Source organism: Typha angustifolia, chromosome 14 (genome assembly GCF_048772165.1).
Source record: "Typha angustifolia cultivar Huaian chromosome 14, ASM4877216v1, whole genome shotgun sequence".
Taxonomy (NCBI): domain Eukaryota; kingdom Viridiplantae; phylum Streptophyta; class Magnoliopsida; order Poales; family Typhaceae; genus Typha; species Typha angustifolia.
In genome coordinates, this window is record NC_133252.1 from 1,479,294 (window position 1) to 1,500,230 (window position 20,937).

Here is a 20,937-nt window from a genome sequence, read left to right on the forward strand (position 1 = left end):
CGACTGTTTAATTAATGGTTTTTAAATTAAATAGAGATGAGTGGAGGAGGAAAATAGTTTGTATTGCTAATCCAAATGATATAAAAGTTGAATTTTCTTTACAAATATTAATGTAAAGAGGAGGAATTTTGAGTTCCTAGACATATAATGAGCACTTTCTTGAAAATTTTCTATTTTCCTATATAAAATTCAGTTGTAGTAGGCCTGATTGAGGGATGATCAACTAAGCTCTAACTTTGGCACATACGTGCAGTATGATCATATGAAATAACTGAACATTTCACATTAGATATCAGCTTTCTTGTTCAATTAGCATTAGCTTTTCTTTAATTTAGTTGGAGCATTTCAAATAAGTAATCAATTTTATTCTTCTTTGGATACAATAACTTAATAAAAGTAGGGCTCTCTTATTTCCATCTACAGAAGCAAATAAAAGAAAGAAACATTCTTCCATTATTAATCTCCAATACAAAACGAAAGTATAGTGTAACTTTCAGCATGAATTAAACCCCTTCTTCAACACAAGACCCATCCACTATATTCTTAGCCTCCTCAAGTTGTTTAATTCTGCCTCCTCTCACCGCTTTAGGAAATCTAGGGCGGGAGCAGGGATATTCTATTATATTTTGTTTGTTAACTCGATTCCCTTTTTATTGGTAGGTACCTTATATTGGGATGCACCAAGTAGTATCTAATGAGATACTTTAAGCTAGATGAGTGTATGTGAATGACATTAATTAGAATAGCATCAAAGGCATGGTTCAGGGTTTTGGGTCCCTAAAGCCTTCCCCGCAACATTGGAGCACGATGAAGTAATCTCATAAATACTCGAGCTCACAAAATCTATGTTGATATCTCGAAGTTGAACATTCTTGCATGGCACAGAGCTGCTGCATGACAAAGTAACTGCAATTGGGCTATTTGTAGTTCCTGTCACCCGACTAAATACCACATTGCGGATCTTCACACGAGATGGCTGCATGTAAATCAAAATTGTGAGCCTTATATATGTTTGTATAGGAGAAGCTTTATTTTGTTTTGAAAAAGAAAAACTAACAAAATATTCTTCCATTTTAACATTTTTGTCACCTATAGAGGAGCTGGAAATGTAATTAGTAAAAATCCATGATTACCTCATCACTGCAATGGTGAATTGGGCAGTAATCTTGATCTATGATAATAGGTTTGGAAACATTCTTTAGAGTAATGTCTTCAAAAGTAATGTTAGAAGCCTCACTGGGTGGTGATGCTGGCCACGTTTTAATTCGGAGCCCATTTGTCGTATCAGACAATGTACAATTCTTCACCTTCACCCCGACGACGTTCTCCTCATTCTCGTACTTCCCTAGGCTACCCACACTGTAAATAATAAAAAGCCTATTAGATCAATCTAAAAAGAAATGACACTAGATGTGAATATCCTAAATCTTGAATCGTAAACCTATTAGTCTTAGACCTGATGCCATGTCCTGGGCCGCAAGTAACATCTGAAATGGAGACATTGATGGATCCAGGGCCAATAGAGATGCAATCGTCGCCAGTGCCGACGAAGATGTTAGTGACCTTGATGTTCTTAGTGCTGCTGATGTGGATACCGTCGGTGTTAGGGCTATCACCAGGGGCAGAAATGTTGAGGTGATTGATGGTTATTGATGAGCAATGGTGGAAGGCAACATGGAATCCCTTGCTATCACGTAGTGTGAGGTTAGAGATCTTACCACCCACAGTTTTCATGAATCTTACTGACTGCATGCAGTAACAATAATGACGTAAGTCAGAGATAACACATCCGAAGATTATGATCACATCAATTTCGTGGATAAATTAAACCATTCTCTTAGTAAATTTTATGATACATTACGTACAATTGGAGGGTGCTTGCATTTCTTTTGATGCTGACAATTAGTATCCTTCCAAGCTTCAGCACCTTGGCCGTCAATTATACCACCTCCATTAAGCACAAATTTATGTAGATTGCTAAACTCAATCCAACTAGAACGCCCAGAGAAAGTGGCGACACTCGTTGGAGCCTTGAGTTCTCCAAGAATTTGAACACTTGGAGATGGGTCGCTAACACAAGGGCCCTTGAAATCTAATGGGCCAACCAAAAAAGTTTTTTTAGGAATCACCAAAGTTGCAGCTCCATCATAGTGGCATGCTGCATTCCAAGCATCCGAGAAGGCCTGAAATTGGATCGAATTATGGATGTACTTAATTACCTCTCAATATTGAAGTTAATTACCTTACTATTATCTTCTGCGCTGCCATCAGACGAGGCGGCATATTTCGTCACGTCGAACACCTTTTTTGTACCATGTACATATCTAGCCATGCACATAACCAAGCAAGCAAGGCACGCTAGCTTGAGGGTGACTCTTGAAGCCATGGCTACGGCAATTAAACTTGTCTTCTCAAAGACTAGCTAGGAAGAGATCCAGGAAGCAAATGGAGGAAGAAAGAGGAGAAGAAAAGTTGGAAGTTGGAGCAAGAGTGAACAGATTACATTGCGTATATATACCTCATGACAGTAACAACTTAGGTTCTAACTATAGTGAATGACAGTAGAGAGGTTGTTAGCGGTTATATATACCTTAGTAGAAGATACTCTTACAACCACGTACATCTTCTTCTAATTATGGTGCGAAACATTTATTTTTAGCAAGTTAGCGAATAAAGATGTTTTCTCTTATGAGAGATTGTAATCACCATTTGTCGCGGCCAACCGGCCATACACAAAATTATTTTATAACTACATAAGCTTTTAAAATAGGACTCTTTTATATATATAAAAGGATTCTAAAACCCTTATATATATATATATATTTACATGTATACCCTTTAAACAACTTGGTTCTGAATGAGTTTCCTTAAAATCCTTATTTCTAGGTAGATCTTTATAAAAGTTAAGCAAAAGATAAATTTGTTCAGTTTAACAGTAGTAAGACAAAATTATTCTTTCTTTTCTTATACATGCTTTAAATCAAGGCATCTTTGTCATTTTACTCTATTAAATGCTTTATATCTTAATATATAGTTATCAAAAAGTAACTGAAAGGGCATCCATATAAAAACAATAGGTTTGGAAGGATATTCAAACAAATATGAAGCTTTTAAGGGTTATATACCTAAAAACCTGTTTAATATGAGTTAACATAGAATCAAAATATGAGATCATAAATTAAATACTAGTCTTACCTTATTTTTAACTATATGATAAACAAAGTCCTTTTTTTATTATTATTATTATGAATAGAGCCTCCTATTTAGTAAAATATACTAATTAAGATCATGTTGTTTCTCCTGCTGCAATTTCTAATTATGGTGTCGAATGGCTATTTTTGGTGACTCTGCAATTTAAAATTTAACTTAATTTTAGTTCGAGCACTGTAGATGAGATCATGGAAGCTAGAGATACGCCAAATATATATAATTGGGAATATGATATTGTGTTTATTTATCGACCCTTAACCATGTTTCACAGGCTTCTTATTAATTTACGTGTTAATTACGATCGAATATTCTACTACCATGTCGTCATACTCTGATACTCTCCCCCTAAGAATCTGATTTAATTAGTCTAACAAGATCCATGCATGGGTTTCCAAACATTTATAACCAAAGAATTAGGTACTCAAAGTACAGTAATTAAGTGGTCCTAGACCTAACTTAATAATCTTGTATCCTTTTACTCCGGAACTTTTGGTTATTTACCTGTATACCCCTCCAAAATTTGTTATTTACTTTCACAATTAAATATTCTCAAGATATCTATTGAGAATATTTCTTATGAAGCCTACTTGGCTACTTGGCAAACAAATCGAAAAGATAGGGGATTTTGTGTAAAAAAGGATATATGCAAAAAAAAAAAAAAAGCTATCAATTTTACCAAATTAAGGGGGGCTAGGCGCCTAGGTTCCTCTCTCACTTCTGTAAGGTTCCGCTGAAACGTGAAGTGTTTTTTTGATAAATTAACCATTAAATTAGTATATTCCTGGAAAAGAAAAGTTAATGAAAGTATTCGACACCAAAGCTTATAGATATATTATTACACTATATACATACATATATATATATATATATATCTAAAACTATCATAGAAGTTCTTACATGGGTATAAAGCGTAAGGGCTTTGCCTATCTCACACAGTAGGATACATAGCTAAAACCCAAGTAGAACCACTAAAACTACCAAGTATATATATATATATATATAGAGAGAGAGAGAGAGAGAGAGAGAGATCAAGCTGGGCGAAGGTAAAAACTTGACTCATTTGGACGCTTGTTATCAACCTTCTTCCGATGTGTTACAAAGACGACTCCACCGTGAACTCTGGCTGCTTGAATGCAATCAAGAGTTTCTTCTTCCTCGGTGGAGTGGTTGCTTGGCACAAATATTGGTGGGTAGTAGTACGGGAAAACAGGAGGGGATGGCTGTCTCCTTCCTTTACGTGGGAAGTGCTCGTCGAGCATGTTGAAGATGACTCTGCCCTCCTTCTCGAGGTCCACAGGTTTCTTTTTGGGCGCGGGCGCCATGGTTGAGGGAAGGATGGGAGAAGAAGAGAGGTTAAAGTGAAAACGAGAGCTCATTAATTGAGAGGTTGTGAGTTTGGTTGCAGAGAGCTTTGTGGAAGGGCATGGCTTCTTATAGTGGTGGTGTGGAGTGGAGAGGCCTGGGTGGTTACCAAGTTGATTTGTTGACTCAGGTCAACCGTCTGGTGATTCTTCTCACCACCATTTTCTCGATATTATCCATCTGTGGACCCACCACCACCCACCCTCCTTGATTCTCTTCAAGGGTTCTTTTTGCACATCACCACTATTGTAGGGTCCTTTTTCACAAATCACCAGCCATTATCCGCAATTAAGTTTTTAAACATAATTATTGTGCTCTCTCAAAAGTACTGTCTCTCATTACTTTAAACTAACTAATCATAATTAATACGTAAAGAAATTCTATCGACTGACCAATACTTTTATAATGACAAGAACACCCTTAAGTTTATGAAATATAATAAAATCTAAGGGAGAAAGAATCAAGTGTCAGTCGAATCTTAGTAAAAATCTAATAATCCAAGGGGTAATACGCAAAAATCCCTTCTCCCTCTCCGATTCCATCTTCCAACGCTGCAGTTGCTTCTCCGTCTTCGTCTTCGTCTTCGTCTTCGTCTTGGTAGTTTGTGGAGTGGATAGGGCCGGTAGAGATGCCTTCAAGAATATTTCTCTCTTTTCTTTTCTAACAAATGTTGGGGAATCCCATACTGCATTATGAAAAAGCCTAATATTATTCATCACACCTACATGCCACGTAGACTGGCCGGCTGAATAGTTAAGCTATTGAGATGACTGCCTAAAATTGAGTTAGATTTAAGAATCATAAATGGGTTATCGGATGTATACTTATTTAAACTAGTTTATTAGGGTTGTAAATAAGTTTTTTAAAATTTGTAAGCAGAACTCATTATTGGGTCGAGATAATAAATATGAATATAACTCGTTTAACAATCTGATTAGATAGATTAATTTGTTTAAGTAATATCTACAAAGAAAACATAGCTTTTAAGAGAAAGTAATAATTCAAAGATGATTGAGATATTTTTCAAGAATAATGGGGATAGTGGCCTTAAAGATCATATTCGGTCAAGATATAATCTCCATGTATCTTTTACCATGGAAAACTCACATGTTAACTAATTAAAAGGAATGGAGTACTCTTATAAAAGTTAAAGTACACTTGTAATAGTTACTTTACTTATGGTCGCTTTGTAAATATCGGTTTCCATTATGTAAATAGAATAATGACTATTTCTAAGTTTAAATTCAAGCATCATCGAATTTATATATATTAGTTAGAATTTTCTGAAAAATATCAAATTTTTAACTTCAATTTTAATTTTTGGTAGCTATCTATTATTCATGTCCTCTATTTGGGCTTGTTATTGGACTGGGCTCTGATTATATTATCGTCGTACTAAAAAATAGTTATACCTAGACCTCTGAACTATCTCTTTTTTTTATAGCTCAATTTGAACTCTTTTTCGACAGAGACTTCTGAACTATTAAAAATGCCGACCCGATATTGTGATATTAAAAGCTTACTAAGAAGGTTACTTAATGATATTTTGATAAACTAATTTTTTTTTATATAGCTGCTCACTTGATTTGCACGTAAATAACTCGGGAAAAGATAATAATTAAAGAAAAAAGTCTCATAGTTGAGAGGGGTTTAAATCTTGTTTATTATAAAATAGGATCTTTTATGAAAAAGAATATTATAACAAAATAGGAGCAATTGAAATGTAAATAGATGTCATGATAGTTTCGTTGCACCTACGCAATTGTAGCATTCCAAAATCCTTATTCAAAAAGCGAACTTACTTCCTGGACCCAAAACGATCCAAGTGTCTTCAATAATTAAAAGCTTACAAAGAAATATTCGGATGCTTATCCAACTAGTTATCGCCGAATCCGAACGTGAAAGCAATGGGGCCTTATTAGATATAAACTCCCCTTATCCAAGGCATCAAATGATTCCAACGTTGGACAGCAAAGTTGCACATAGGAAAAGATTTGTATCCACATGAGAGAATAAACAAAGGAAAAAAAAGGATAAATTAAGGTTACTAAGTTTGGTGCAAGTCGATCTGATCTGATCCGATCCGATCCGATGCGCATCAGGTCAGAGACGTATATCGGTCTTGTATCTGAGGATTCTAATAGTGCTTAATTACTCTTACAAACTTGATTATTAGATTCATGCAGTTGATACATTGATACGCTCACCCTAATTGACTCAGATGAATTGCGAGCACTAGTATACTCGCTAATACCATGACCTTTTAGAAAAAAAATCAACTATAAAAATAACTAATCAACGTCAATAAGATAGTAATTGAATACTTAAAATAACTCATATTATACTCAGTGTTTTGAGGTTCGAGTTTTAATACACTACAAAGATTAGTAATACTTATGAATGAATGGATAATTCTAGAGAATAACCAGTAGAAAACAGTGATAGTTGGAAGTGTTTTAAGTGGAATTTAACAGTAGGATGAATTTTTTTATCATTTATTTAGGAAGGGTTGGCTTCTTAATTAGGCTATTACATGGTACAGTGATGTGGTCATCATGCACATAATTGTAGAAAAAGAGAGCATATGCTATGAATTATCCAAATCTCTAGATAGATTCTCTCATATGTGGACACTACTCTTCTTAAATGCAAAACCATGGGCCAATAAAAAAAATTATTAAATACAAAAATCTATGAGCTGAGGTGGTAGGATTTAGACAACTAATTGTCTCGTAATTGGAGATCTACTACATTCACTTATAAATATAGATCAGATTCCATACATATATTCTTAGAGGAAAAAAGAAGCATTAGAAATTCACATAAATTAGGAATTTTTTTCATATATACCCTTCTAAATTTCTTAATTATGTATATCCTTCTCTAATTTGGTTTTGTATAGGTGCTCCTTAAAACTTTATAAAGGTTAACTAACAGTTAAATTTTATTTAATAGTAAAAGAATAAATGCAAAATTTGGAGGGGTGTATAAGCAAATAATGAGCTTTATTGGAGTATATATATATATATATATAATATGGAATCATACTAAACCACCTGATAAGGTATTTAATGCATTCTAATAACTACAAACCTTAAAGTTCTATGAAAACAACCAGACTACTATTTTAAAAAGCGACACGTGGCAAGCACCATAATATTTTATGGGTTGTATACCTAAGACAGCTCTAGCGATTAAGATGTCGCCATCTGTAAACAAATGACTTGTGGCGTGTATTTAAATTGGAATTTGAGCCAATCAGATGCTGCCAAGTAATTGCTGCAATAGACCTTTCTGGATGCCTGAAACGAGGGATAAGAATTCTTCCAGATTAATAATAAATAAAAGAAAATTTACCAAAAACGACCAATATTTTGCTTTTATTACCCTTTTAACACTCTACCATATGGATAGTTATTATTTTACCCCTATGTATTACTTGTAATGCCTAAAATTATCTCATCATTAGTTTTCTTAATGGCGAGTTAGCACATCAATGAGTTAAGTTAACTATAGGTGCAAATAAGTTTTTAAAATTTGAGGTGAAGGTATTTTAAATTTATATATTTTTTAAAGAGTAATAGAATATTTTCAACATAACGATAGCTAATAGAAAGATGGAATAACAAATATCCATTTGATAATGTATAAATAATAATGAGATTTTGGCTCCCCTAGCCTTCCACTTGACCACCCTCAACTCTTTGCCTTTCATAGATTCATATGGAGGACCTCCTCTCCTCCTAACAAAGGAGGAGTTTTCAAGCCCTTTTCCTCGTCAAATATGAGATGCCAGAATTCCTTCAACATCTTCTTCTTGAATTAATGCAATTTTATTAGACCCTCATGAGACACCTTCCTTGCTAGTCTAGAGTTATTAAATCTTCTTTCTTGGTAGATAATGTCACTGCACTCGAGGCTCTGACGGGCCACAAACTGCCCCCTTCGGCTTGTTCTGGTGGCTTTTGTGAAACGAGAGGAGCCCAAAGGTCTTAAAGAGGGAACCTGAATGGCTGCTGGCCTGCAAGACTCCCCTGTCCAACATCTAGAAGGGAATGGAGGTCCTCCTCACCCTCTTCCTCCCGGGTCTTGTCTTTATGAAACTATGTTCCATCGCCCAAACATTTTTTATATTTATTTAATAATATTATAACATGCATGATGGACCACTCTGATGAAATTGCATCAAAGTTGTTGAAGTCTTCACAGTTCTTTCGCAATCAGAGAGAGAAGAGATAAGCCTTAAACCCCTGGTCACCTTCTCCCTAACAATCCTACCAATGGATAAGCTTTTGCTTTTATCGTTTGACACAAACTAGTCTTCCTCTTCACACGGAAGCAAACGAATCTAAAATCTATAGCCTCTAACGCTATGGAGTATCGACACCAAATGAAAGTCCCACCGAGTAGATGAACCGGTGAGTTGCACGGGATCGGATGTAAATCTATAGATAAGATATTTTGGATGCTTTGTTACACGTAGGTCCTCTTTTTTTTATTCATGAATATAATTTTAAGAGATAGATATTTTGGATGTTTTGGACACGTATTTATAATAGATATTTTGCCATATTTTGGACACGTAGGCCTTAATTACCAACAGATTGTCAAGGTAAGTAATTATTTGTAAATTAAATGTAAATGTGATTTACAAAATTGTTCTCTTTAATATATCTTCTCCTTCGACAATAAAAAGTTTTCACCGAGTCACTCTGTATCAAAAAACTCTCTGTTTTCCTCTATTTTGGGGGCGTTATTTGGTGGATTATTTGGTGCGGTAGGTCTTCGACGTTGGGTTGCCGCACCAAGCTTTGCCTCCTGAAAACCATGGCACCGCACCGAATTCCAATACCGCATACCACTCAAGTGACCCACTGCCTTCCTTATAAGAAACCAAAGCTCTCTCCTTTTCCTTTCTTCTCTAACGAACTCTCCTACATCTTCTCTTCTCTCTTCTCTCTCCTCTCTCTCTCTGAACCACTCGCAATAACACACAAGAGAAACCATGGCGACTCCCAAGCTTGGACGCATCCCGAGCATGCGAGATAGGGTGGAAGAAACCCTCAGCGCCTACCGCAACGAACTCGTCTCACTCCTCTCCAGGCACTATCTCTCTCTCTCTCTCTCTCTCAAAACCCAAATCTATGCATCAGTACGAGAAGTGCCAACTAACCGAATTCTCGTCTTTTGTAGGTACGTGGGCCAGGGGAAGGGAATTCTCCAGCCGCACCACCTCCTCGACGGCCTCGAGAGCGTGGAAGACCACGGACGCCAGAAACTTTCCGAGGGGCCCTTCTTGGAAGTCATCAAATCCGCCCAGGTTCCGACCCACAACCGATTTTCATAGGAAAGACAGGATCTTTTTGGGTTTCTAATGGTTCTTGATGCTTAATTTTACGGTTTTGGGATTAGGAAGCGATAGTTATTCCTCCATTTGTGGCCATAGCAATCCGGCCAAGGCCGGGAGTGTGGGAATACGTGCGGGTTAACGTCTACGAGCTTAGCGTCGAGCAATTGAGCGTGTCCGAGTACCTTCGATTCAAGGAAGAACTCGTCAATGGACAGTAATGATTTATATAACTGGACCCACTTCTTTAGATATAAGATTTGGTGATTTTAACTTGACTGGAAGTGGTTGTGTGGTGATAAAATTGACAGCTTCAATGATCAGTATGTTCTGGAGCTGGATTTCGAGCCATTCAATTCTTCCTTCCCAAGGCCGAACCGGTCGTCGTCGATTGGGAATGGGGTGCAGTTCTTGAACAGGCATTTGTCTTCTATCATGTTTCGGAACAAGGATTGCTTGGAACCCCTGCTTGATTTCCTCCGGGCTCACAAGTACAAGGGCCACGTAAGTCTAGAATACGGTTTATCTGGGATTCTTGGGTTTAATTGAAATGCAGTGATAATAAATCTTTGATCTCTGTGACGGGCAGGTGATGATGCTGAATGATAGAATTCAGAGCCTGTCCAGGCTTCAATCTGTGTTGGTGAAGGCTGAGGAGTATTTATCTAAGCTTCCACCTGAGATGCCGTTCTCGCAGTTTGCATATACGTAAGAATTCTAGACTGTCTCTTTTCACAAAGAAACCCTCTAATATCATGATAAGAACCCGTTTTCCATCTCTGCTGACTGCTAGTTCTGGTGTGTCACGTCATTCGAAGGAGAGGAGTTAATATCTTTTGGATAGAGTTTGGCAATAGATAATGTGACCATTGTAGCAGAACATGATTTTAACCTTAATTTATCACATATGTATTCCACGAAACTACGTTGTTCTTCTGCATCAAGATATACTTCAAGCCAGTCTAAGCATAAGTTTTTGATGTTGCTGATATTTTAGATTTTTCCTCAAAGGGCACTATTGAGACTGTTGGTAATCTTGATTTTGATAAATTTACAGGTTCCAAGAGATGGGTTTGGAGAAAGGTTGGGGCGATACAGCTGAACATGTATTAGATATGATTCATCTCCTTCTGGACATTCTTCAAGCGCCTGATCCTTCTACTTTGGAGAAATTCTTAGGAAGGATACCAATGGTGTTCAATGTTGTGATAGTGTCTCCGCACGGTTACTTCGGCCAAGCTAATGTATTAGGTTTGCCGGACACTGGAGGGCAGGTATGAGAAGTGGAGATCATCACTAAGTTATTGTCTGGAAATTATGCTAATAGTTAGCGGCAGTACTTTTACTTTGTATATGTGATTTACAGATTGTCTATATATTGGACCAAGTTCGTGCTCTAGAAAATGAGATGGCTCTGAGGATGCAAAAACAGGGGCTTGATATTGTTCCCAAGATTCTGATAGTAAGTGTAGTTCAACTTTCTTTTCTCACCTTCTTATTCTTGATTAAGATGCCCATTTAGACATTATTCAAACTCTGACTCCAGATATGCTTTCCTTAATCCTTAGCGAGTTTTCACTTTTCACCACCGTGGACATCTCATCTGTTACATTTACTTTATGCCGGTCTCAAATTTCCTTCCTAATTAAAGTTACTCTTTCTGAAGGTGACTAGGTTGATACCTGATGCAAAAGGGACAACATGCAATCAACGTCTTGAAAGAATCACCGGGACACAGAATACCTACATCTTGCGTGTGCCTTTCAGAAATGATAAGGGAATTCTCCGGAAATGGATTTCAAGATTTGATGTATGGCCTTACCTTGAGACATTTACTGAGGTGATTCTTTTTTTGCTTTTTCATATTTCTATAGGAAGCAATTTTTTACTTGTTGATTGTTACAATTGTGCCTGGTATGCCAAAAATTTGGATTCCTAAGATGTTCCTGGATTGCTTGCCCTTAGAATCTTTGAACATGGCATTACAGTAGCGATAATTCTTTCTTACTGCTGCTCCTGCTATTTATTCTTTCATATAGTTGGTTTCAGCTGTTGATAGTTCTCTTAGATAGCACTAGAAAATTTTGTTTAATTTCAGGACATACTGTTTAGCTAGATTTATGATGAGAGGTCACTTAGTATTACTCTCTTTGACATTGCTATTTACCATATCAACGTGGTTACTATGTTGGCACTTAATGAGTTTAATTCTATCTTTAGGATGCAGCAAGTGAAATTGCAGCAGAGTTACAAGGCGCTCCAGATCTAATTATTGGAAACTACAGCGACGGAAATCTTGTTGCATCTTTGCTATCTCACAAACTAGGAATTACACAGGCATGCTCTGGACTTGAATCGTCACTATATGTTCTGTATCAGTTTCACTGATCCAATTTATAAACTCTGTACAGTGCAATATAGCTCATGCTCTAGAGAAAACAAAATATCCAGATTCTGATATATACTGGAAGAAGTTTGAGGAGAAGTACCACTTCTCGTGCCAGTTCACTGCTGATGTACTTGCTATGAACAATGCTGATTTTATAATCACTAGCACCTACCAGGAAATTGCTGGAAGGTTCTTCCTTGCTGCCATATTGAGTATTTTAGTTTATGATTTACTTAATCAGCTGTAGCTTTTTTTGCTGGATAATTAATTTATTTCTTTTAATTCGTGTAGGTCAGTTGAGTTATCCATGTTTTATGTTAGTGTATTAGTAGCCATTTTTATCCTTTTGTTTTCCCATTACCATGCTGTCTTTTACAGTCAAGTAGATTACCTTTTCCAATTTATTCAAGTTGCTACATGATTTTTTTTTTTTTTTTTTGGGCAGAGCTATTATTCTCATTTATATAGTTTCGATTCTGATGAAGCTGCATAATTTTCTGGCATATATTAAATCGCAATTTTTCTTGTTTTCCGAGTTTATAGATATCCTGTATGCTCACATTAGGAATAGATGGAAAATCATTATGTTTTCTTTTGGTTGAGTGTTAGGTTTGCTTTTGGCTAATGAGATGCGTGTTTGCACCTGAGCATGATAAGTTAGCTATTTTTCTAGTTGTCATTATATGTCCACTCACATCTATGAACTAGTTTGCTGTGCCATACTTACTGCAGAAGAAATGAGCTCATCTTAATCTTGCAGGATCCCAGAGAAACATGGACTAATTATAGATAAACAACTAGTTAGTTCCTAGCTCCATTTAGACTTTTAGATCTATATTAGGTGACTTGATATTCTTCTTTTAATCATTCACCGCACAGTATGGTTGTCATCACATCACCTAGTGGTAATTAATGCATTGTTTCATACCCCATGACTTACAAAATTAACATTACTAGGAAGGCAATAAGAGAGGAAGAAATGTACCTTTGATTGTGGAAAAATTAATGTAGTCTTGACAACAGGGAAGCTGTATATATTTAAGGACCAAATGACAAGAACCTAGCACCAGTTTCGGTAAAGCACTTTAAACCTTTATTTTTGAAAATAAGTTGGAATAATTTTCTTATTATAAATCCTCAACTTGACAAGCTAAATATCTGCTCCGACTCTTTGATGTTCAAAACTACAGTGGAACTAAAGGTAATTATGTTCTTTTTCTCAGCAAGAATACCGTTGGACAATATGAAAGCCACACTGCTTTCACTCTACCTGGTCTGTACCGTGTTGTTCATGGAATTGATGTTTTTGATCCCAAGTTCAATATAGTATCCCCTGGGGCAGATATGTCTATATATTTTCCACACTCCGAAAAGGAAAAAAGGCTCACTTCTCTTCATGGTTCAATTGAAAAGCTGCTTTATGATCCGGAGCAAACTAATGAGCACATGTGAGTACTCTATAAAGACCATTTAATTGCTAGCTATCTGGTATTGGTATTGGATGTAAATATTTATCATTTTTCAATTTGTGTACCTTAAGATTATGTAGTTATTCTTTTAATACTAGCACACATCAGGAGCTATAGTTACCAATTCTTTCGGGTAGATACCTTTGGTATTGCACCTGATTGTGCTGATAGATTAAAGTTTAGCACCAGTTAACTCAGTTGTTATTTTGCAAATGCCCACTGTCAGGTTGGAATCTCTATATATCTAGATAACCTTTTTCCAATTTTGAATATCTAAATATTTAGAATCAGACACAAGGTTGGATTGCAGTTTTGGCTAAACAAATAGCTTTTGACAAAGGAGCAAGTAGTAATTGCATTATCTTGCTGTTTCCACTATATACTGGTACTAAACTACTAATGCATATTTGACGATTTCTATTATGTTGCTTTTTACAGTGGTATGCTGGATGACCGGTCTAAGCCCATTATCTTCTCCATGGCAAGACTCGACCGGGTGAAAAATATAACAGGGCTGGTTGAGTTATTTGGTAAATGCGCTAAACTAAGAGAGTTAGCAAACCTTGTTGTTGTTGCTGGTTACAATGATGTGAAGAAATCTAGCGACAGAGAAGAAATTCAAGAAATTGAGAAGATGCACCAGCTTATAAAGACATATAACTTGTTTGGCCAGTTCCGCTGGCTTTCTTCCCAGACAAACAGGGCACAAAACGGCGAGCTGTATCGCTACATAGCTGATACTCGAGGTGTCTTTGTGCAGGTATAGTCTTGATTTATTCTTGTAAATTCTATGATACCTTTTCTTACCACATATTGTAAATTTTTCCTCTCTTTCCTACTTACTGTATCATAACTAGTCTCTTCTCTTCACTGCAGCCTGCGTTTTATGAAGCCTTTGGTCTTACTGTTGTGGAGGCTATGACTTGCGGTCTCCCGACATTTGCAACTTGTCATGGAGGTCCAGCAGAAATTATTGAGCATGGGGTATCAGGTTTTCACATCGACCCATATCATCCTGATCAGGCTGCTGCTCTCATTGTTGACTTTTTTGAACAATGCAAGGAAGACGGTAGCCATTGGAATAAGATATCTGAAGGGGGGCTAAGTCGAATTTATGAGAGGTCAGTATTTGATGTAGTTCTTGAGTGTCTTTCTGGCTTCTTTCTTGTTTTCATGTTACAGCCCTCACTATTTTATGAATACTTATGTTTCTGTTTGCCATTTGGTAGGTATACATGGAAGATCTATTCTGAAAGGTTAATGACTTTGGCCGGAGTTTATGGCTTCTGGAAGTATGTATCAAAACTTGAAAGGCGCGAGACACGACGTTATCTTGAGATGTTCTACATACTAAAGTTCCGGGACCTGGTGGGTATCAACTGCCATGTTTTCTGTGAAAATTTATTTTAATGAGAATCCCCCGTCGACATAACAAAATTAGTGATCAGTGATTCACTAGCAGCCTTTCCTTTGTTATACCATGTCTCATTAACCTTCTTAATTTCTTGCAATCTCAGGTGAAGGAAGTTCCTCTTGCTGTCGACGATGCACACTGACTGCGAAGTTCTAACGACATTTCAGAGTCTGCAGAACCAAATGTATATATACCTAGTATCGTTCCCAGCGGTGCAGCAGATTCCAGAGTACACCTTATGTTACGCTTTGTTGAGTTTTCCAGAACTTTGCTTACCATCTTGGTGCTCCAGTGATCTCAATAATGATCTTCTTATGCTTCCAGTGATGTTGTAATAAGATTGGTTGGGTATTCCATCAAGAGATAGATTGCCTACCTCTCATCAATTCCAGATATGTTTTGTCCCTAATCATGTGTATCTATCTGTATTGATATCTTTCTGTACATGAGTTCAAAGAGAATAAAATCAAGAGAGCCTGGTGGTTGTTTTGGTATTGAAAAATATTAGTAACAATTTCCATCTTCGAAGCACTTCATTTTACATCAATCACCAATTCCTTTTCGGAACCAGAGCTTGGAAGTAATCTTTTTAAGAGTGCAATTCTTGCACTCATTCACGAAATAAATATTCCACACTCTACTCCAATGAAAACTCTTTATTCGGTTGATCAAAGACGCTATTGAATCAAATCAACTCCACTCTTAACCTACAGCCCTGCAGTAAAAGGAAAGGAGGTTGCTCCCAACCACTGATCACCTTGTATGAACGCCGCCACCGTGAAGTTACTCGCATCGACGGAGCTGTTGATGACATGATACCCGGGCCAAGTCACCCGGTCCGCGGTATTGGAACCCGGTCCTCGGTTCATATACTCCCCATAATACAGCGTATCTAACGCAAAATTACCATTCCATTCTAACCATCCTTTAGGATCTATGAGGCTATCAAGGAAAGATTGCATGTACACCGTCCTTGAGTATTGCTTCCACGGCCTACCGAGGAACGTCGGGAAATTCGACTGCACTGGAATAAGGTCAGCAGCTGCCGTAACTTTGCATTTCTGGATCACAATGCCGGTGTTCTGGTTAGGGTCTTCTCTCCCCTGAGCAGTGAAGACGTTCTTCTGGTTCGGGTCGGGTTTACGGGCGTATAAGTTGCAGTTCTGGAGCACAACCGCTGCGTCCCCAAAGACGAAGTCGACGGTTCCATAAATATCGCATTCTCGGTAGAATTGGCGAAGGGAATGCACGTATAGTGTGTCTTGGTACCCCACAAAACTGCATCTATAGAAGGCTGACAGATCTGAACCGGTTCTTAGGGCTACAGCTTGGTGCTTGCTTGCCCCAGCCGAGTTCTCGATTGTTATGTCTCGGGCTAGGAAACCATTCCCAACCACAGCTGCAAAGATGCACAAAATCTATTATCAAACCTTTGTTTTTTTTTTCTTCTTTTTTTCTAAAATAAGAGTGCATGGTATTCTTTAGCGAATAACTAGTAAATTTTGAAAAGATTAGGCATTCATAAATTCATAGACTGAGTCTATGAGTATTTCATATGATTGGTCTTATTCCAAATACAGTGGAGAATGTCTGTCCACTTGTGCATCTCTAGGCTGTTTCTAGTCTCATTACAGTACTACTACCTGCTACTCTCCAACAACTACCTACTACTCATCACTGATCCTTTTCACAGAAACAGCAGCACTACTCAACTAACTTTTGCTTCCTCATAATTTGTTCCTATGCTCACTATTACTACCATCCAACACTTACCTACTACTACACAGCTTTTCTATCATCAAACAGATGAAAACACTATGCATGATTTACTCATTCAAGAAGAGCGAGCTAGCTAACTCTCCAATCACCTGTGTCTCCTTTTGTTTCCCACTGCAGCTTATATGTACAAAAGAGCAATACATCATCTAATCTTAATGACGTACCCCAACTGACTCAAAATCACACTTATAACGGTTTACCAAATTCCTTATCCTTGAAGTAGTTGGGAGGCGGTGTGCATTAAAAGCATGCATGCCAAATTTTATTGCTCTCTTTCCTTTTGTGTCACGGACGGACTTGGCCATATCAATCAGATCACACGGCTACCAACAGATCAATCACGATCTCTTATCCTAATCCAAGCAATCTTTCATTATATCCATTCTATTTTATTTTATTTTTTAAAAAAGAAATTTATTAGCGAATTGAGGGCAAAAAAGACATATGAGGGGCTAGCACGGTAATCGAGGCCGACAGCATACTAAGGCAAAAAGCGAGTAGGACTCGCGTGACCTCCAGGACAAAGGTTTATCGTACGGTCTGATTTGAGACAGGTCGAGCGTGCTGCTTAGAGTAATCTTAACTTTAATTACGTTTACCTCCCTATGCTTAATAATTCAAAACCAGAGGGTGTGCAGCGTTAATTTTTCCCTTAAACATTATATATATATATATATATACTTAAGACGCGAAACAAGACAAATTAGTTTGGTGCCTATCACAGGCGGCCAAGTACCCCAACCGCAGGAAATTCCTGCAGCCACACGACCGACAGCTATCGCTGGATCGAGTCGGACTCGCACCGTCGGGCTCAAGAGCAAAAAAGGCAATCACGTATCATATTATTATACTCCAATTTGGGGGGTTTTAGAACTTTAAATAAGCGTTATTTCGTTACAGCGAGCTAACAAAGTAGTACTAAACACATGCATCACGATAGAGACTCTTCTCTCTCATCCTGCTTACCTCATGCACGTTATGAAAGTATATATATATATATATTACTAATTACTACGGTACTACCTAGCTATTTTGCATTTTGCACCCACTCCACTTTTCTCCAATATATACCACAGGCTTCCAGCTAGCCTTAATGCCTTACTTGGTGCGGCTCTTTACAAGCATTGATTAGATGAGATAAAGGACTTGAAGAAAACAGGAGCTCCATCATTGCTCGATCTTAGCAAGATTCTTCGCTAAGATTTAGACCATCGTCCACTAGAACTATTAATGCAACAATGCACTATTATCCATTCGCGTTAAAACTAGTAAGACGCACCTACCTTAATTTGACCCTTATCGCGAATATTTTAGAGAAGATTAGGTGATTTATAAAGCGAGGTGGTTTTCTTGCAAAGGAAATAGATTGTAGGGATGAAAGCGAAAAAATAACTGACCTAGAGTAGCCGATCTGAAGGTGGTCCAGCCATCGACGACGTTCCTGCTCGCCTTGATGACCGTTTTCCCGATCCCATCCCCAATGAACATTAAATTCGTTTTGCTTTTCCCCACCTCCACATTTTCGAAATAACCCCCGGCTTTGATGTATATGATGAACCTCGTGTCGCTGTTGTTCGGCGCGGCCGCCACCGCCGCCGAGACCGTGGTAAAGTTACCGCTCCCGTCCTTCGCAACCACCAGATCTACCTTCGTGATATTCGCCGCCGACTGCAGGAGTTTGCGGTCGCCGCCCGACACCCACCTCGGGAAACCCCCCGCGAGGCCGCCGTACCCTTCGAGGGCCTCCCTCCCCCGGAAACGGCGCGGCAGGCGCTTGACCATGGCGAGCGAGTTGCTGACGAGGTGCACCACGTGGTGGAGCCGCCCCTGGATGTACGGCCGCACGTTCGCCGAGGCGGCGGTGGTGAAGCCATCGAGGCACGTGTACTGATTCGTCATGGCGGCGGAGAGCACTGTGACCACGTGGGCCACGGATCTCGAGGCCGCGGCAGAGGAGTAGGAGTAGGAGGAGGAGTTGGTCCCCCCGAGATCCACAATGGCGGACTGGAGCTCGTCGAGGGACTGGTCGAAGAGGTCGAGGCAGTCGAGGAGGGCGAGGCGCTCACGTCCGTCGAGGGACACGTGGCGGAGGTAGGAGGTGCAGTTGGAGGCCGATGATCGTACGGCGGAGGCGGTGCGGTGGACCGCGGAGCATATGACCTCGGGTAGTGTCTTCTTGGCCAAGTTCGGGATGGAGAGGAGGGTAGAGACGCAGAGGTCCGGGTAGAGAGTACCGTCGCAGTGCCGGGAAGCAGCGACTTTCTGGAAGTGGGAGTGGTGGTGGAGCAACACCTGGTGAGCTTTCTGGGGAGTTATTCTAAAAGGTATAGTGGAGAGGAGTACTAGTAAAAGGAGGAGCAATGGAGAGAAGAGCAAGAGCTTGCTTTTGTTGGTTAGAGGTGGCATTGTGATTGAGATTGAGATGGAGATGGAGATGCATAGGGGAGGGAGGAGAGAGAGTTATATAAGTGAGGAGTGTTAGAATATTAAATTGGGGAGAGATAAGGATGTGGGGTTTGGTGGTGAGAAAAATTAGCATTTGAGAGGAAATGATTGTGGTTATTCTTGGCCATAAGCTAGCCTTGAGCTGCTTTTAAGATTCTCTTCCTTTTATCATTCGTAGTATACTTCATAGTACTGCCAACGAGTAAGATGGACTACGTGAGACCAAAAATTAATAAATAAAAGCATGACTACATGGTAAATTTATACCGGAGTACATTTAACTAGTCTTTATTCTATCCAATCAATTTCCGTGATCGATGCACGCAAATTGATTGGTGTAATCAGAGAGGTATATTTGCTGATTCGTTTGACTTCTTGGTCAGCTTCAATTCATGCACCTGGTTCCCTGACACCTCCTCTATAATGAACTTTATATATATATATATATGAAGTTGGAAGCTTGCGGTTGGTAGCTAATTAGGGGAGTGGATCGATTCATGATATCTAGTATAATATTAACGTTGATCTCTTTTAATAGCGCCGATGACTATATATACAAGCCTACGTAATAGGAGCTTAAATACAATCCATGGGAAGATAAGAAAAGGATCGTTAATTATGTTCAGTTTGTTTTCATATTAGTCCCTCGTCTTTATTTTTATAATATGCTATAGGTAAAATACTGGATCAGCGTAAGAAATAGAGTCGATTTAAATGAGGGTTAGATTTTATATTTTCAAATGATAGATAAATCTAACATGATTTAAACTCAGAAATTTTAGTTTTAGTATTACTATTCTAAAAACTTATGCCGTAAGAAAATAATATAATTTATATTTTTTACAATTAATATGCCGAAAGTCTAGCTTTGCCACAAAAAAAAATTTAAGAAAAATTTAGAAACTTCCACCGCTACTTAGTCGAGAGGTAGTAGCGATTGAATTGCCTCGAATCAATAATAAAAAAATTGAAAGTTGAAGAAATTGGAAGGAATTGCATTGACAAGAGTTGTAGCTTAGAAAGAAATTAGGCAAAGGTCTTGAGCTATCCTCAATAGCAAGAGTAGCATCAGTTCTCAAAAGGTTACACTACTCCGTGGGAAGGGTATCGTCATACCGATCCCAGCACACAGGTGATCGACGAGATCTTGCCCTGATGAGCCGCTCAATCGGCTGCCCTATTACACTCATTAGGTACATGAATTATTTTGAACTCCTTAAAAATAAGGTCTCGCTTGAAAGGCAACACAATCGAACACCGTGGCAAAATATAGCATAATAAGAAGGCATAGATTGCCATGCAGAAAAGCTGAACTCATGAGCTAGAGCGAAGCTGTTGAGGATAGATCTAATACCATTGATGAAGGAGGCCAATTGACACTTTGAGAACCAAAGGAAACCATCACCCTTGTTAGCAAAACTTATTAGCAAACATATTAGCAGAGTGATTTGGCCAAATCCACCCTTTTTAAGTAAATAATCACCAACAGTATTATAACATGGCAAAGGATCAGAAAATATAT

General features: G+C 38.3%; 3 protein-coding genes across 3 annotated transcripts; 1 reads left to right on the forward strand and 2 right to left on the reverse strand.

The window, feature by feature from the left end:
* Positions 1–655: 655 nt before the first annotated feature.
* LOC140776209 (exopolygalacturonase-like) lies at positions 656–4,658 on the reverse strand. The gene is made up of 5 exons (XM_073119836.1): positions 2,243–4,658; positions 1,866–2,183; positions 1,457–1,746; positions 1,134–1,359; positions 656–976 (listed from the first exon to the last, which is right to left on the reverse strand). The coding sequence occupies exons 1-5, from the start codon at positions 2,384–2,386 to the stop codon at positions 749–751; spliced, it is 1,206 nt and encodes a 401-aa protein (XP_072975937.1). The 5' UTR covers positions 2,387–4,658; the 3' UTR covers positions 656–748.
* A 4,666-nt stretch (positions 4,659–9,324) lies between these two features.
* LOC140775382 (sucrose synthase 4) lies at positions 9,325–15,600 on the forward strand. Its single transcript, XM_073118647.1, has 15 exons — positions 9,325–9,675; positions 9,766–9,892; positions 9,985–10,136; positions 10,231–10,423; positions 10,509–10,627; positions 10,977–11,193; positions 11,286–11,381; positions 11,586–11,759; positions 12,140–12,256; positions 12,331–12,497; positions 13,532–13,756; positions 14,216–14,537; positions 14,654–14,898; positions 15,007–15,145; positions 15,295–15,600. The coding sequence occupies exons 1-15, from the start codon at positions 9,578–9,580 to the stop codon at positions 15,331–15,333; spliced, it is 2,430 nt and encodes an 809-aa protein (XP_072974748.1). The 5' UTR covers positions 9,325–9,577; the 3' UTR covers positions 15,334–15,600.
* A 74-nt stretch (positions 15,601–15,674) lies between these two features.
* Positions 15,675–19,450, reverse strand: LOC140775384 (pectinesterase). The gene is made up of 2 exons (XM_073118648.1): positions 18,368–19,450; positions 15,675–16,590 (listed from the first exon to the last, which is right to left on the reverse strand). The coding sequence occupies exons 1-2, from the start codon at positions 19,374–19,376 to the stop codon at positions 15,899–15,901; spliced, it is 1,701 nt and encodes a 566-aa protein (XP_072974749.1). The 5' UTR covers positions 19,377–19,450; the 3' UTR covers positions 15,675–15,898.
* Positions 19,451–20,937: the final 1,487 nt, after the last annotated feature.